The 17,180-nt window shown below is 35.2% G+C and overlaps 1 protein-coding gene across 2 annotated transcripts in view; it reads left to right on the top strand.

Moving 5' to 3' along the window:
- LOC150103540 (uncharacterized) overlaps window positions 1-12,870 on the top strand; it is a 33,170-nt gene extending 20,300 nt beyond the window's left edge. For both annotated transcript variants that reach the window (XM_090397565.1, XM_090397566.1), the window contains exon 3: window positions 12,224-12,870. In XM_090397565.1, coding sequence (XP_090253691.1) covers window positions 12,224-12,774 — 551 coding nt within the window. In that variant the 3' untranslated portion in view covers window positions 12,775-12,870. The remainder of the gene's footprint in view (window positions 1-12,223) is intronic.
- Window positions 12,871-17,180: the final 4,310 nt, after the last annotated feature.

The following is a 17,180-nucleotide window of genomic DNA, read 5'->3' as shown; positions in this document are numbered from 1 at the left end:
TTCTACGACTTCACCAGTCCAAATGTTTGGCCTCCAAACTCCCCAGACCTTAACCCCATGGATTATTTTGTATGGGGCGCAGTTGAAAAAGACACCAATCGCACTTCCAGTAATACAAAAGCCCAGTTAATGGATAAAATTAAAACAGTTTTTGCGGCCCTTCCCAGGGAGACTGTAGCATCAGCTTGTTCGAGGTTCCGAAGCAGAATTGAAGCTGTGATCGATGCTAATGGTGGTTATTTTGAGTAAATCTTGTTGATAGTATTGTAATTAACTCTGCCTGTAATGATTTTTTGTCAATTCATTAAATTTAATAGATACAAAGAAGATTTTCTTTTTCCTTACGAAACTGTCAAATTTATCCCGAACACCCTGTATTTCAACCAAATCAATAAATCGTCATACATATATATGTGGGGAGGAAGGTTTTTACCTTGGGAATAATATATATTATTAAGGATACCAAGTAATTTTATAAACTTGCTTTTTTTACTCCTTCTCCTAAGTAAGCAAAACAGTTAAGTTTGAGCCTGAACGTAGTTCAAGTCTAAAGGTGGTGCAACATCAGAGCAACTCTTTATAAAGGTGGGTAAAGCTCTGATCACTATTCTTAGTATATCCCATAATGTAAAACACATTTGACTAAGAGATTTATATTGTTATACATCATGGGTGGGGCGGGTCACTACCCAGACCGGTTTCAACCTTGTTTGAGGGTTCCTCAGTGAGTAGCTAGACCCTGAATTACCAAGGTTTTTAGTAATAAAGAGCCATTACTTGGTATCCTTAATATATATTATTCCCAAGGTAAAAAACTTTTCACATCTTTATCTCATACAGAATTTCGTATTCAAAGTAAAAGCGCATTGTAGCAACTTGTATAGGTAAAGTTGATAAAGTTGTATTACTAAAAACCTTGGTATTTCAGGCTCTAGTTACTCATTGAGGAGACCTCAAAAAAAGGTTGAAATCGGTCTGGGTAGTGAACCCCCTCAAACACATACACCCATAATGTATAACAGTATACATCTCTCAGTGAGATGTGTTTTACATTATGGGAAATACTAAGAATAGTGATCAGAGTTTTACTCACCTTTACCACGAGTTGCCCTGGTGTTACACTACCAGGGCAACTCGTGGTAATATATATATATATATATATATATATATATATATATATATATATATACAATTACTTGGTATCCTTACTTTTTTTAATACACTCAGTGAATTAAAAGTCTTATTTGTTCATGCAAGCCTTCAAATATTTCAATAAACTGTGTCAACTCTTGCAAGCAAAACGAATCGAGTATTAAATTAATAGCTAAAATTTTAATGGAGAAGATTTCGCCTGAAAAGTGACAATTTGTTACTATATCTGTAGATACCTCCACCAGACTAGAAAAAAAAAAAAACGGTCTTATTGAAAGAACGACTGTTAGAATTTGGTTATGTTATAGAGAGAAAGTAGATAGTTAAATCAATCACGATTTCCCAAACTCTTAAAAAAAAAAAAAGTTTGGTTTAGAAAAAAAAAATGAGATAGTTAATAAAGTAATTATGTCTTTGGATTCTAAAGAAAAACGTTAATAGTGAGTTCAAAACCTCGTTTGTCTCAATATCCGTTGCTTAACTTGCTAATGCTAAAGAAAAATAAATAAATAAAATAAATTTCAGTTACAGAAATAGATTAAGAGGACAAGCAATCGAAGGTAAAATTAATAGTCAGAGAAGGACAATCAGTTGTTTATTTATTGCTCAGTTATTCTGGCTAGAAAAATGTAGTTAACTAATTTTTAAAGTAAAATGGAGAAAAAAAATTACGAGTCTTAATAACAAATCTACCAGAATTCCATACTCTAGCAGTACCCTGAATTCCAAACAGGAAGTAACCCATACTGTCAACAAAACGGCGTTTACACTTTACACCTATGATGTCATTTTGGACAGAACCCGAAACGTACAGTAATTATAAGGAAAAATAGTCGACTGCCTTTTCAGACAATATCTTTGTGTTTTGTTATTTTACACAGCGACTTTCTTTTTCGTTTTCTTTTTTTTTTCTTTTTTTGAAAATCCACTTATTCAATTAAAAGTCTTATTTGTTCATGGAAGCCCTCCCATATTTCAAGAAACTGTCAACTCTTGCAAGCAAATGGACACAGTTTAAGATAACACATTTGAAAAATCTACAGTGAAGAAATTCACACACTTTATTTATTGATTAGAATTATATGTATTGGTTTAAAAATAAAGAAAAGAAAAACGTGTGTGTGTTGTAGTGTAATAGAAATGAACAACCTATATTACAGAGCTAATATTCATTTGGAATAATAAGAAATAACTATTTATTTGTGGTGGAAAAAGAAAATGCTAAGAGAGAATTCCAAACCTAATCAGAGGATGTCACACGTGTGCGAATTTGTCGGTCACTGTCGGATCTTAGTCAGAAAAAGACATTAAAAACCATAGTTCAAATCACGTGAATGCTAAAATCACTTAATCACCATGGGAACTGAAAGAGGACAGAAAACTAAGACCGGAAATTAATGAGTAATCTTCAAGAAAGACTAATGAAAATATAAGCACTGTGTATGCGGGTGAGGGGATTCACGCACAGTTATTTATTTATTGCTCAGTTATTCTGGCATGAAAAATGTAGTTAACTGATTTTTAAAGTAAAATAGAGAAAACAAAATTACGAGTTTTAATAACAAATCTACCAGAATTCCAAAAACCGGAAGTCGCTAGTAGGCTCAACAGGGTGATGTCATTGGGGACGGATAGCTTGGGAAAAACATAGAATGAGAACCGTGCGAAGGAATTAAGGAACAAAACCAAATGGATGGAAATCTAAAGGATGTAGTCAACTAGATTTTCTGGTTATTTACAGAAATATTGTTCTTTCAAATCATGTGTGAGTGTGTGTTGTGTTGTGGATATAAACTTCAAACTATTTTGGAATATTTGCATTTAGAAGAGCCACTCTGGAAACACTGTAAGTAATTTACATTATCATTAGAATTTCTAGACTACATACAAAAAGGTGTTGTAATCCATTTAACTGTCCGTTTATTTTAATTTATTTTTTAAATGTTATTTAGTTTTTCTCTTGACTGTAAAGAAAAAAATAGCAATAGCCAAACATTTTGTAAAAAAGATAACATTAATTAGAAAAGTAATGAAGTTTAAGATCTTAAATGTAGACAAATCAAAATATTCGGATGAATTATGTATATGAGAAAAAAAATGTGTGTTTGAGGGACACCAGCATATAATCAAATTACTTTGAAAAACTTGAAACGCTTCTGCCAGTTTGACTCTACTCTACTCTAATAATTCCCACTCTTTAACAGGAAAGAAATACCTCAAAATGTTTTGGAAAATTTGTTCAACCATCTATAGACAGCCAAAGACAAAACCTGATGACAATGACGGATGTTTGTCATCCTGGGAAAATTCTAAGATATTTTATCTCAAAAACATCATCCACAATTCCATAGGCAAACCAAAACACCATGTGATATCACAGTGACATATGTTCCTCTGAAATTTCCAAACACATAACGTCATGATTCCTTATCTCTAAAATACCCACAATTCATACGCAAACCAAACACACCACGTGATGTCCCTGACAGAAAGGGGGGGGCATCGAAATTCGAAACATTCCAAACATTATCTTATATTATTTATCACCCATAATGCCATTCGTAACCCATCCATTTACTTATCTACTGCTCATAACAACACACATCCACAAAACATGGATGTCGCTTCCCCCCATTCACCCTACCTCTATTTTGTTCATAGTGTCCCACCAATCACGCTACGGATCCTTATTCACTAATAATCTTCCTTTTCCATTGAAAACAATAACGTCACTTATTTACAAATAACAAATGAAGTCACTTATCTACATCCGATAACAACACACACACACACCCACGACACGATTTCTTATCTTATCTTGATCTTGATCTGGTCAGAAGTGCCCCACCAATCATGACACGAATCCTTATCTTTACCATCACCCATAATTCCATACGCGAACCAAAACACACGAACTGACGTCACTGACACACATGCCCCCAGGGAAATTCCAAACATTCCAAACTCATGATGTCACACACTCAATGACGTCACAGAAGAATAAACAATCACGTCACGATTGTTTATCTTATCTTGATCTTCATCTGGTCAAAACCTTCATCTGGTATACTACTAGCCTTTTAATTATATTAAAAATAGAATTAATAATTTTCTGGAGTGGGACTAGCAGAGGGTTTACACCCACTTATCAGTTCTACCTGGTCTCTGATGAGAGCCAACTGTTTGTAAAATTTATCAAACCACCTAAAGCACTAATAAAAGGCGAATATATGTCTCAACGTACTGTTAAGGCTGAAAGTTATATTCAGATAAGCTCTCTCCAGAAGTTTCTGTTGAATCTGATGCTTTTTGATATATTATTCAATAAGTTTTCCTTCTATGCGTAGAGGGGGTGTTAGAATCACGCCGTAGTCGATAAATTCCAGATATTTTAACGGAAGTATTTAGGATTAACAGACTAGAGTAAAGATTGTAATGTCGTATGGGAAGGGAAATATAGTTTGTTGTCATGGGAATCACTTGATCTCCAGTTCCATTTTAAAACATTTTATGGAGAAGAAACGTTCATTTAAACACTCTGGAGTTAATCGCCTGTGATGTATCTGTAATACTCCATCTAAGACCTGGAACAGAATACCACACATTTGAGGCCGCATCTCTTCCAACTGAATGATGACCACCGCTAAAGATGCCAGGTCCTCTGAATTAATTCAGAAATCTCACCGTTATAATTCAGAAATGGGAATAAAAATAAAATAAAAACTCGTGCAGTCCCTAGCGATCATGTTAAATCGAAAGTAATTAAACATAAATTCAGTCATCAATTTGTTTATTGCTAACAAGCAGTGAGCGGACGTTCCTCGTTTATGTCGCCCACCTCTGGACACATGCCATGCAAAGGTTATGGAGAAACCTGGGTTGTACTTCACGTTTCTCAGCAAACTACCATCTGTTGGTCTGCCTTCCTCTCTTTGCACTTGGATTGATAGTTTTCTCTCGGGTTGTTGTCTGAGTTTGATGGTGGATTCCGATTAATGCAAGTGCGTCTCGAGATTGTTACTTCACCATCCAATTATTCACATAAGTTAATGATCTTCTCTCATTGACCTCAAACTCCATCTACAGTTTTCTTGATGATATCACTCTCCAATCATCATACTCAACCATAAACCTTGCACTGCTCTCAAACATTTTCAAGATCATCATAAAAAAATTGCCGGAAACAGGGCTCTCTTACCGGCTTTCTCTCTCTCTCTCTCTCTCTCTCTCTCTCTCTCTCGCTCCAGGTTTTTTTGTCTCATAGATGATCAGTTTCCACACTGTACTGCTAAACAACACCCTTTCCAAGTTCAATCCAGTATGTCATCTGTCATGATCCTCTCATTTCTTCCAAACTTAAACATTGATTTATTGGACGGTAATTAAAATACGATTTCTGATATTTTTTCAAAAGTTTTAATTTCAAGACTATCTTAATAACTTACATCCTAACATAAAATTCACTCTGGAACTAGAAGAAAATAAAAAAACTTCCTTTCCTAGATATTCTTATAGAAATAAATGAAAGAAAAAAACAGATTATCGTTCTCCATCTATAGAAAACCAAGTGTAAGCAAACAACGTTTGCGCCTGAAAATATCTTCAGGACTGAGGCAACTCGTGGTAAAGACCAAGCTCTCATCACTACTTGTCTTATTATCTCTCATAATGCAAAGCACATCTCCTTGCAGACATGTATAATGCTGTATAATTCTGTAATGCTGGTCCTTCCCTTAATGCATAGCATTATACATGTCCGCAAGGAGATGTGCTTTGCAATATGGGAGATACTAAGACAAATAATGATAAGAGCTTGGTCCACCTTTACCACGAGTTACCTCAATCCTGAAGATACTTCAGGCGCAAACTTTGTTTGCTTACAATTAGATAAAGAATTAAACTAAATTTATTAAACACGGGAAGATTTCTACACGCTACTTCACATCACCACCCCAAGCAAAAAATTGGCCTAATAAAAACCTTAAGGGATAAAGCATACAGCATCCCCAGTACAGAAGAAAAGCGAAAAGAAGAAATGCAATACTTAATACAGATCCTAAAACTGAATCATTTCAATATACTAAGTTAATTAAGAAAATTCTCAATACAGTACCTACAAGAAATTTAAATAACCAAGATTTCAAGAACGCAGTCACCCTTCCTTATATCAAGAATTTAACTGATAAATTAGCCAAACTTCTCTGCAAATACAACATAAAAATGACTCTCCTGCCCCTTGAAAAAATATCAAAATCTCTTCATCCTCCGAAACCTCCACATCGCCCAATGAAAAAAACAGGAGTTTATAATATTCACTGTTGCTGTGGCATCTGCTATGTTGGCCAGACGGGGAGATCGGAAGAAATCCGCATCAGCGAACAAATTACAAAATAAGAGAGAACATACATCGAGATTGGCATTTAACACAACCTGTACCAGTCACGATGTACTTTGGAATAAAACAAACATGTCCTGTATAGATAAGAATTGTTTCACAAGAAAATTCAAATAGGCAGCAAATATGATTAAAATTCCTACGCAGTGCAAAAAAAAAAAAACAAGGTTTGATTTTAAATCAAGTTTGGTCACCGCTTATTAAAAATTTACCAATTTTTAATCCATCTAACTCGAGTGCTTCTAGATGTTTTTTCAATGTTTTAGGGATGGCGCCTAAAGCACCTATTATTATGAGAACAACTTTCGTTTTCTTTTGCCAGATTCGTTCAACTTCGATTTGAAAATCGCGATATTTTGTAATTTTTTCATTTTCTTTTTCGTCAATCCGACTATCTCCTGGTACTGATATTTCGATAAACGTAACACCCTTGTTTTCACTTTTTTCAATCACTAAAATATCGAGTGTATTACATTCCAAGCTTTTGTTAGTCTGGATTTTGAAATCCCAGAGTAGTTTAGTAGTTTATATATATAATATTCATTAAAGCTTGATTTTCTTCCTCAGTCTTAAGTAAAAGGCTGGTTATATTCTACTAATTAGAGCCCTACCCAAGAGCCTATATATATCTATATATATATATATATTTTTTTTTTTTTAATAATTAAATGACATAAACCAAGAGAAAAGGGAAAAGGTTTAACAGTATCACACGACTAGTTTCGGCTTTTTACAGCCTTCTTCATGTGTTTTTATATAAAAGAAGAAAAAAACCATATATATATATATATATATATGTGTAGTTTTTTTTCTCAAAAAATGTAATATATTTTTTAAATTTTATATTGGAAACCCCAGAATTTACACTTCTGATTCCTACGGAGAAAGTATTATTCCTTTTTATTATGTAATTTTTGAGGGAGTGGGAGGGAATTTTAATGAAAAAAATTGTGGTTTAAAGGAAAATGATGAGGAGCGATAATAGTGCCAAATTATTTTGACTTTTTCTTACAGATGTCTAGAAATAATGACTAAGCTTTCGAAGCATAATGAGAGTAATAGCTCATCATAGTAGCAGTTTTCATCATAACAATAGCCTCCGAGATCATGCGTACGGTGTTATCGAAAACTTCCTTCGCAACATCCCTTATGCGCAAGGATCAGTTATTTAAAATATTCCAATAAGTTTTCTAAAAATCCTTTACATCTCGAAAATTCAAACAATCCCAGATGAAATAAGGCATATCCATCTTTCTCTATCTATCTCTATCTACAGATAACATGCCTAGTTATCTCAGTGACAAAGTTCTTATAAGGACTATATCACTTTACTATTAAAGCTCTGATCATGGCAGGAGGGTAACAGCAATAGCCGAGCCTCAGTTAGAACTTCATTGGCTACAGCATTGCCATCCATTACCCTCCAAGGGTATTAATCACCGCCTCAAGGATTACTCTCAGTGACGTAACATCATTGGCCAGAAGGGTGAAGCAAGATGCTTTTGTTCCCCGTTGTCTGATAGGGAGGATAAATTGAAAGAAAGATTTATGAGCTGTGAGCTCGCCCTTGGGGGGGGGGGGGGCACGGAGATTAGTCATTGTTGCAAGTATTCATGTTCAGCTTTTGGTCTCTTGTATTTGAAGAGTTCAATTTCGTCATAGTTTGCTGCCTGTTTAACTAGATCGTTGGGATGTGTAGATATCTTTGAGAAGAATTTTTCCGCTGTAGTTAGTAGGAAGGAGTAGATGTAAGGGATGTCTGTACATCTATGCAATTGGACGTTCTTTACAAACCACGGTGCATCCAAGAACATGCGCAAACACTTGTTTTGCACCCTCTGTACCCTGAGGATGTTGGTGCTGGATGTGTGGCTCCAGGCTGGAGATGCATATGTCACTATGGGGCGGATCGTCTGCAGGTAGAGAAGTACTTTGATTCTGGTATTTAGTTTGCTTTCTCTATTTATTAGAGGGTAAAGTTGTGCAATGGTTAGAGATGCTTTCGCGCATAAGGCTTTAATGTGTGGGTTGAAAGTTAATCTCTTGTCAAGTGTTACCCTAAGATATTTTGTTTCTGTTTGCCAGTGGATTTTGGCGTTGAATAGATAAATATCCCCCTTGGGAGTTGCCAATCTTCTGCTGAAAAGTATCGCTATACTCTTTTGGAGATTCACTTGTAATCTCCATTTGGAGAACCAATATTCTAATTTTAGTAGGTTTTCTTGCAGTTTTTAAGTGACGAGATGTGGTTGTAGAGATCTGGCAAGTACTGCCGTGTCATCTGCATAGAGCGCTAAGATGGATGACATTGGGTTGTGCAGGATGTCTGCCATATATATCGAGAATAAGATCGGTGCCAGTAGGGAACCTTGGGGAACTCAAGCTGAGATCCTTCGCTGACTTGAAACTGTACCATTTATTTGGACTTGTATGTGTCTGTCCTGGAGGTAAGATTTAATTAGGTGGACGATTCTTGATGGTATACCTGCTGAAATGAGTTTGTGTAGTAATCCCAAGTGCCATATTTTGTCAAAAGCTTTCGCTATGTCAAGGAAGACTGCTCCAGTGTGCTGGTGCCAATTGTAGCCGGTGGTGATGTACTCAATTATCCTATGAATTTGTTGAGTAGTACTGTGATGTTGTCTAAAGCCAAATTCTTCCAGATATTTAACTCATTTACTGAGGCTTGGAGTTTAGAGAGGATGATTTTTTTCGGCAATTTTTCCTAAGTTTGAGATTAAGCTGATGGGTCGATAGCTTTCAGGCAGGTGTGGATCTTTACCTGGTTTATGCACTGGGACCACATCTGCGATTTTCCAATAGCTGGGGAAATAGTTAAATCGGAACATGGCGTTGATTATGGTGGTGAGATGTACAACAGCTCTTCGGGGCAACAGTTTAATTATTCTATTTGATATGCCATCTAGCCAGGGCGTTTTTATTCTTTAGCTTCTTTAGAACTTCATAGATTTCCGCTAGTGAGGTGTTTGGAGGTATGTTGTTGCACGTATCGGTGACGTTCAGTGCATGTCTTACATGGAGGTGGATTTTATATATACATGCTTGACATCCAAGTTGTCGTATGTAGGACTACACTGGTTTTCTAGGTTCTTTGCTATTTCTTTCTTCAGCTTTTTCTGCGTCCGTGTGTATTAGTCCCATGTCTGACTTGAGTGGAGGAAGAGATTTGTTTTTGTTTCTGAGACTTCTTAATTCTTAATATGTTCCAGATTCAGTGACATTCTTAAAAGAACTGGGCGATGGACTCTTTATCCCATCATCTGAATGAAGAAAACCTGTATGGATGGGTGTTATTGTGCTAAAAAGCTATAGTCATGGCTGGGTAACGGCAAGCCTCAGTTAAAACTTCATTGGCTACAGCATTGCCATTTGTTACCCTGGAAGTCCTGAAAAGGACTTTAGGTTGTTCTTCCAGAATCAGATTCAGTGACATATGTGACTACACAATTTATTATTAAACATTATTTAATAATATAAATGGTGTGTAAATAAATATCTGTTGCTATTTATTAAAAAGAAAAATATTGTTATGTTTCATATATTATTTATTTTTAAAAAAATATTTTTATAATTATTAATATTATTTTAATATATAATTACTTTATACTCACTGAATATATATATATATATATATATATATATATATATATATATATATATATATATATATATATATGTAAAGTTTGTAATTATTACTTTCGAAAAGTATAAAAAATAAGTTCATATATTAATATATAGCATCTATTATTTTATTTTACCTATTTTAAAGCAATCAAATTATCCCATAAACATATATTAAAAATTAAAATAGTTTTCGAAGTATAGCAGTTTTACCATTAGAAAATTCTAAAAATTTCCTACCACTAATAGAATATAAGTTATAATACAGTAAGCAATTAATAACATTTGTACCATTTTACATAAATTCTAGATTTTGAGGATTTTTAGTATGCTCTTTATAATTTTACAGAAACTCTTTATTTATATTAGTATTTTAAGGTGAAAATAAAATATTTATTTTCACCTTAAAATATAGAAAATACTTTCGGTGATGATATTTTTAAATCATGAGCGAGGTGGTTATTATAAGAAATGTGTATATGGAAGTCGCGAAAACTCAAGTTCACGAAAGAATTCAAAAAACTTACGAAATTGAAAATGAAAACAATCACAAAATAGAACTAAATTTGACCAAATGCGTATAACGGTTTAACAAATTTACTCACTAGATGGAAGCACATGATTATAGTTTATGAGGATCCTCTTCTAAAAGTTAAATAATTGCCCAATTTAAAAAATAATAATAATTAAAAACAAAATAAATAAATACGAAAAAAACGTTTAAGGATAGAAGTGTACTGCTTTTTCATGGCTAACCAGTCCATTCTATGCTCTATTAATATATATATATATATATATATATATATATATTCCTTCAAAGCAATAATTTTTAGTTGAAACACATCAAGCCAACATAATAATAATAATAATATCATTTAAGAAAATGATATCTCATCTCAATTTCCCCTTGCCTGTAAAGCTCAATGGCTTGTTACGGAAAAATAACTGGTTTCATTGAAACCAAACTAATGCTATGATAGGGAGCTTAATCTTATCTGCAAGGTCGGCTGTTGCGTCAACTGCGTATATTAGCTGACAGTTTATTTTTGTGAGAGGGAAAAACCACCTTATAATCTGCCAATGAGACCGGAAACGTACGTCAACAAAGATTATTTTTTCTGATTTGAAAATGAAAAAAATGTTTCTTAGAACAGCCATTAGTGTGCAAAATTACAATTCATACTTACATAGAAATTAGATATCTAGCTTCCGATATATATGTGTCTATTCCTCACTTTTTACAGGGAGAAGATTTGAATACGTTGCAATGCTGGACATGCACGTTATCGAAAATAGGTTAGAGGGCGCTTTATGACCTTTTTATGCGCATGCGCACACCTTAAGCTCGATCTGCCACTTGAGGTAGAAATGAGAACATCTCCTCCAAATTGGTTGAGAATAATAAAAGCAGAAACTAAAGAAGAGGATTGCTTATAAAAAAAGGATAGGACTGGTTCTTCTATACATCCGTAAAGGAAGAAGACTGCCAGGAAAGCTCAGTCAACAGATGGCTTGAGACAGTAACAGGCCGTTAGGCCTAATATTGAACAGACTGATCATGATGATGAAAACAAAATGACATCTGTTCTATTATTCAAAGGAATAATCGAACAGATGTTTGTCAATTATTATAGAATAAGTCTGTCGATTTTAAACACTGTTTGGTCGCAGCTCCAACGGATTTAATGGGTTGCTTAGTTATAGGACTAACTTCAGTTCCTTTGGGGGGAGGGGGGCGCATTCAACTTGCAACGCGCGGCAAGTAAACGAAATGTTAACTCGAGGTACGTGTCGCCTTTTTAACTTTTATTTTTATTTTAACTTTTATTACGGACAAGCATCAATAATATTTAAAAAATACCAATAATTTACGAACTTTTTCGTAAATTATTTTTATTGTTGTTGCAATATCAGTTAAGGAGTAGAAATATTTGCTAACCGATTTTTTTTTTTTTTTTTGTATATAAATTGACTAAGAGATGAAAAATACAACCATAAAAAAAATCAACTTTTTCTCTCTTTTTTTAACTTTAGGTCAGTGCTGTGACAGATGTGTGACGGCGGGAGAAATATTTGCCATCATAATTGGGAGCGCGATAGGTGGAGGCCTTCTTCTGTTCGGATACCAAACGTTCTCTAGGTGGTTGGCGACAAAACCCGATGGATATGTTCGAGACACGCTTAGAAGATACACACCACACGTTCGTGTCACCATCGGTAGGCCAGAACCTGATACTCCCAGCAGTCCAGTATCGCCACCACCACCACCACCCCACCCAAGACGGTCAGCATATGAACGATTTCACGATGAAAGGATGCCGCCGTCTCCTGGAACAGTCCCGTCATACGGCGCAGGCCCTACTACTCCAAGACCTCAACTGGAACCAGCGAGATTCAAAGAGTCTTTTGATCCGATGATATCACGCCCGCTAAGAACACCCGTTCCGTATGGTCCGGAGCCTAGTCATTCAGGACTTTCAATAGACCCCTCAACGTATGACGACTTCTGTGAGAAAATACCGCCCCCTCCGTATACAGAAGAAGAGGGACAGTTTGTCAACCCTGCCGTCCCAGGCAATTTGTGAATAAATGTTGTAAAAGGGTTATATATGTGTTTGAAAGGAAAAAGAAATATTTTAATGGAATTTATTACAAAGAATTAAAATATAAAATTAATTCTATATGGGTGATGAGTACTGATTACAGCTTTCACACTTGACCACCTCTTTGAGCTAAAATATCCACTTATATCTTCAATCTGTACAGAGCTTATGGTTTTCTATACATCAATCTCAAAGACGCCAAGTTTTGACAATATAAAACTCTGGTTACCATTGGCAACCAGATTTGATCGTAAAGGCATTTTTATAAATATATTGTTTCGATATTTCAGTGAGCGTACGCCTCCATGGGACAGTTGTAAGGGACGATGTCTTTTATATGGAAAAAATGCTGAAAGTTTAAAAATATGCTAGCAGCTTGTTTCGAGCATTATTTTAGGGGATATGATAAAAATACTATGTTATCAGAAAAATACAGAAATAGCTCCACGTGTAAAAAATATCGTCAAAGATATTTAATGATATTATTTGGTGATGAAATAAATACTCTATGCTGAGAAGATATATATATATATATATATATATATGTGTGTGTGGGTGTGTGTGGGAGGGATCAAAAGAATAAAATATCATGTGTCATAAGAGCCAAGAGAATCCTTATACTTATAAGGACTCTCTTGGCTCTTATGATATATGATAACAAGAGAGTCCTTATAAGAATAAGGACTGTCTTGTCCTTATTATATTATAAAAAGAGCCAAGAATTTGGGATCATTCATATATTTGCTATGCATAAATGAAAAAGGTGTATTAATTAATAATTATAAAATTACTGTAAATTCGAAATATACAAAACTTCCTAATTATTTAGAAATAAAATTAAATTTGATAGAAAACTGTATTCTTAACTTATCCTTTTAATGTAGATAAAGAGAGTCTCCGCATAAGTTACTTTTACGACCTGGCTACTTATGTATAAAATCTGTTCACTTCGCTTCCCGGTTAAATATGCTATATTATGATAAATAAATCTTTCCGTCCATTCATGTGTCGTCTCCTATCTAGGAGGTTGACTACCATGATGTGACTCATGGTTAACTACGGACGTAACAACATGTGGTGAGTCCCATCTCTTCCACATATTGCCGTATTTGACTGTAATCCGTGTGTGTGTGTGTGTGTGTGTGTTCACGGTGCCGGTTTGCCTGTTCTTAGGGACGAAAAACCCGAGTTTCCCGGGGAAAAATCCTCAATCCCCCGTATGAGACCGGTTAACTCACCTTTATTCGAAAGAGACCAGATAAAGGTTCCTCACGTCATAGACGGGAATCGAACCCAGGTATTTCCTAACCAAAGGGCTTAGTCTATACCGACTGAGCTACGAAGGCTCAATAAATCTTTAAATCTATTAAAAAACCTTGTAGGTTCTTACACACTGTGTACTTGTAGTCACACTGTGTCTACAACGGTGTTAGGGACACCGTTACTGGATACTGAAAAAATCATCTGGTCCGACGAGTCAAGAAACATCGAGTTTTGTACCGACCGTAGGCAGATAGTTCGGCAGGAGTGCCATGAAGCAATGAACCCAGCTGCTTGCCGTGTAAACACAACTCAATATTCTGGAGGTGGTGTCATGATGTGGAGGTATGTTCTGTTGGTACGGAACAGTTCCTCTAACATTACTGGAAGTTTGGATGTCATCCAAGGAATATCTGAACGTTGCTGCCGTTCAAGTCCGTCCTGCAATGTTCACTTTTTATCCAACAGGTGGCGGTTGTTTCGTGCACGAACAATTCTACTGTCAATCACGCAAGAATTGTTCGGCAGTGGCTCAGAGAGCACGACAGCGACTTCCACCACCTTCTCTGACCACCACAATGCTCGGATCTGAACCCCAATGAAAATGTATCTAATATTTTAGAAAAACATATCGAGCAGCAAAGTTCTCTTCGTCAAATCTTAGCCAGGTAAAGAACTGTCTGGCTTATCAACTGTCTTTTTTTTATCTACAATAACAAAAAGAAATACAAGGAAGAAAGATCAAGGAAGACCTGTACAATGAAAAAAAATCACATATAATATAAAACATTTACTTATAATTTCAGTATATTTTTGACTATGAATTCTCTTCGAATATACAAAACAAATAAGTATTTATTCTTAAATTATATAGCTCGAGTTAGGGAGAGTGTTCATCCTTTAACAGCAGTAGTCCAATGTATTACAGAATACAAGAGACATTGTATGATTGTTGGAGATGGTATCTTAAGCTCTATAGAACCAACTTAGGAGTTTTGCAAGACCGAATTTTAATATTAAGACGTCATTAATACTAGTTATTCACAATAACTGTATGGACGTCTTTATATGCCTAAAAAAACGTATAATGTCCGATGGTTTACGCAATGTCATCATTTATTCTTTTTGTGTTGAATTAAAAAAATAAATAAATACAAGTTTCTATGGATTAAAGAAAGTAATAAAATAATACTTAGGATCATTATTGCAATTCACAGAGTCGTTTATATTGGACAATTTTAATGTCTAAATTAGGAAAAACAAAATTATGTATGCAGTAAATAATCAGGCAGCTAAAAAAAATGAAGAAATGAGGCTACACGGGCACCCATATTCATATATTACATTTGTCGTTTACTGATTGTATTCACCTCCGTGTGTGACATTTTCTTTAAACAGTACACAATATTGTCTGTTCTTGGTAGTAATGTTGTTTTTAGAGCGCCCTCTATGAAGTATTTAACTAATAAATAAATAATGAGATATTTAAATATGATTTTTATTATCACTGACTATTTATAGGCATTACATACATGACATTTTACATTGATTTCCAGCACGCACGCACGCACACACGCACGCACGCACGCACACACACACACACACACACACACACACACACACACACACACACACACACACACACACACACACACACACACACACACACACACACACACACACACACACACGGGGTTTCTTTGTTATCAATTAAAAACATAATTTGACTTCAGAGAACATAGACTAATTCCCGTAGTCTATGCTGTTGTTGTTGTGTTGTTATTGTTTTCTTGATGGAATGAGAGTTGCATTTCTCTTCATATCTTTACGAATTACAAACAGTAGTTTGTAATTTAATGCTAGGATAAGACAGTTAGCCCTATGCCTATACAGTTAGTATCCTTTGTACAAATGCAGGCCAATGAATCAAAAAATGAAGCTGTACGTAAGCGTCACTTATGAATCGCATATGCAAAATACTTGATCACGTGCGTTCTATGCTGGTCAATAATCATCAATAGTGTTGATCACCATGGGAAAAACAAAAGGATATTTGGGAGTTCGACAAAAGGTTTATTATTGGCGCCCGTCTGGCTGGAGCGACGATTTTGAAAATAGCACAGCTGACTGGTTTCTCAAAAGGTGATATGTTAATCAGTAGAAAAATAACCCACTTGCTTGTCTAAGAGGCGTAACCGTGGTCCTAAGACGGTCTGTCAGGAACGAGATCACCGTCGTCTGAGAAGACTTGTACTTCCCGTGTACAGCATTTGATGGAAGCATTTAATGAAGGCTGTTCCCGATCCATAGGTCACTGAACAACACGCAGAGAATCGAAGAGGATCGTTATTGGCAATCGCATGTCTATACGGAAACCACTGTTTTAAATAAAAGTTTCTGATTCAGTGGCTGGTATGTGAACTTGGCTCTTACAGAGCGATCTTTTTCTAGAGAATGTAACTTAAATGTGTCTCCCAAACTCCCTAGAGTTTGGAAGATATTTCTCAAGAATCGAAACAAACCATATTCCAGAGAATATATACCTGGGATCCAAAAGATTAATTACCGAACTGTTTTGGGAGGGTATTAATGTTTTGCTTGCTTCCGTCAACCTAATGGTTGCTGTGGAATTCATGTTACTTTACTAAGGAATAAGAACAGAGCAAAGAGGTTGTGTCAACTATAGTTGTATTAAAATAGTTTTGAATTGCAGAAAAAATACACAATCTGCGAGATGGGCTGCTCCGTCAAAGATAAAGAATAATACATAATCTGAGATGTGGAAGTGTTCTCTAAGTAAGATAAAATTTAATAATAAATATATTTTATTGTGTGTAAAGTTTCAAAAAATATATACCAGGGGCGAATTCTCCATGCTTGCTATGCTTGCTGGGCAAGCTCATTACTTGAGAAAGAAGTAATATTTATTCGTTAATAAACGCATGCATTTATAAGCATTCCGTTTAGGCTTTTATTTTTGTAGACAGAAGATGCCTTAAGCTCGCTCGGCAAAAATTGAGTTTTGCGTTGTGTATCGAAGGCCGATGCGTGCTCGTCTAGTCAAAGCTACCTTGGCTTGCTCGGTTGTAAGAGCTTCCAGGTCCTCGCAGCAGCACTGTGATTTCATG

This window comes from Typopeltis vanoorti, chromosome 9 (genome assembly GCF_054136105.1).
Source record: "Typopeltis vanoorti isolate ZY-2024b chromosome 9, IOZ_Tvanoo_1.0, whole genome shotgun sequence".
NCBI lineage: Eukaryota > Metazoa > Arthropoda > Arachnida > Uropygi > Thelyphonidae > Typopeltis > Typopeltis vanoorti.
Note: the sequence above shows the minus strand (reverse complement) of the source record. Positions and strands in the feature narration are given on the sequence as shown.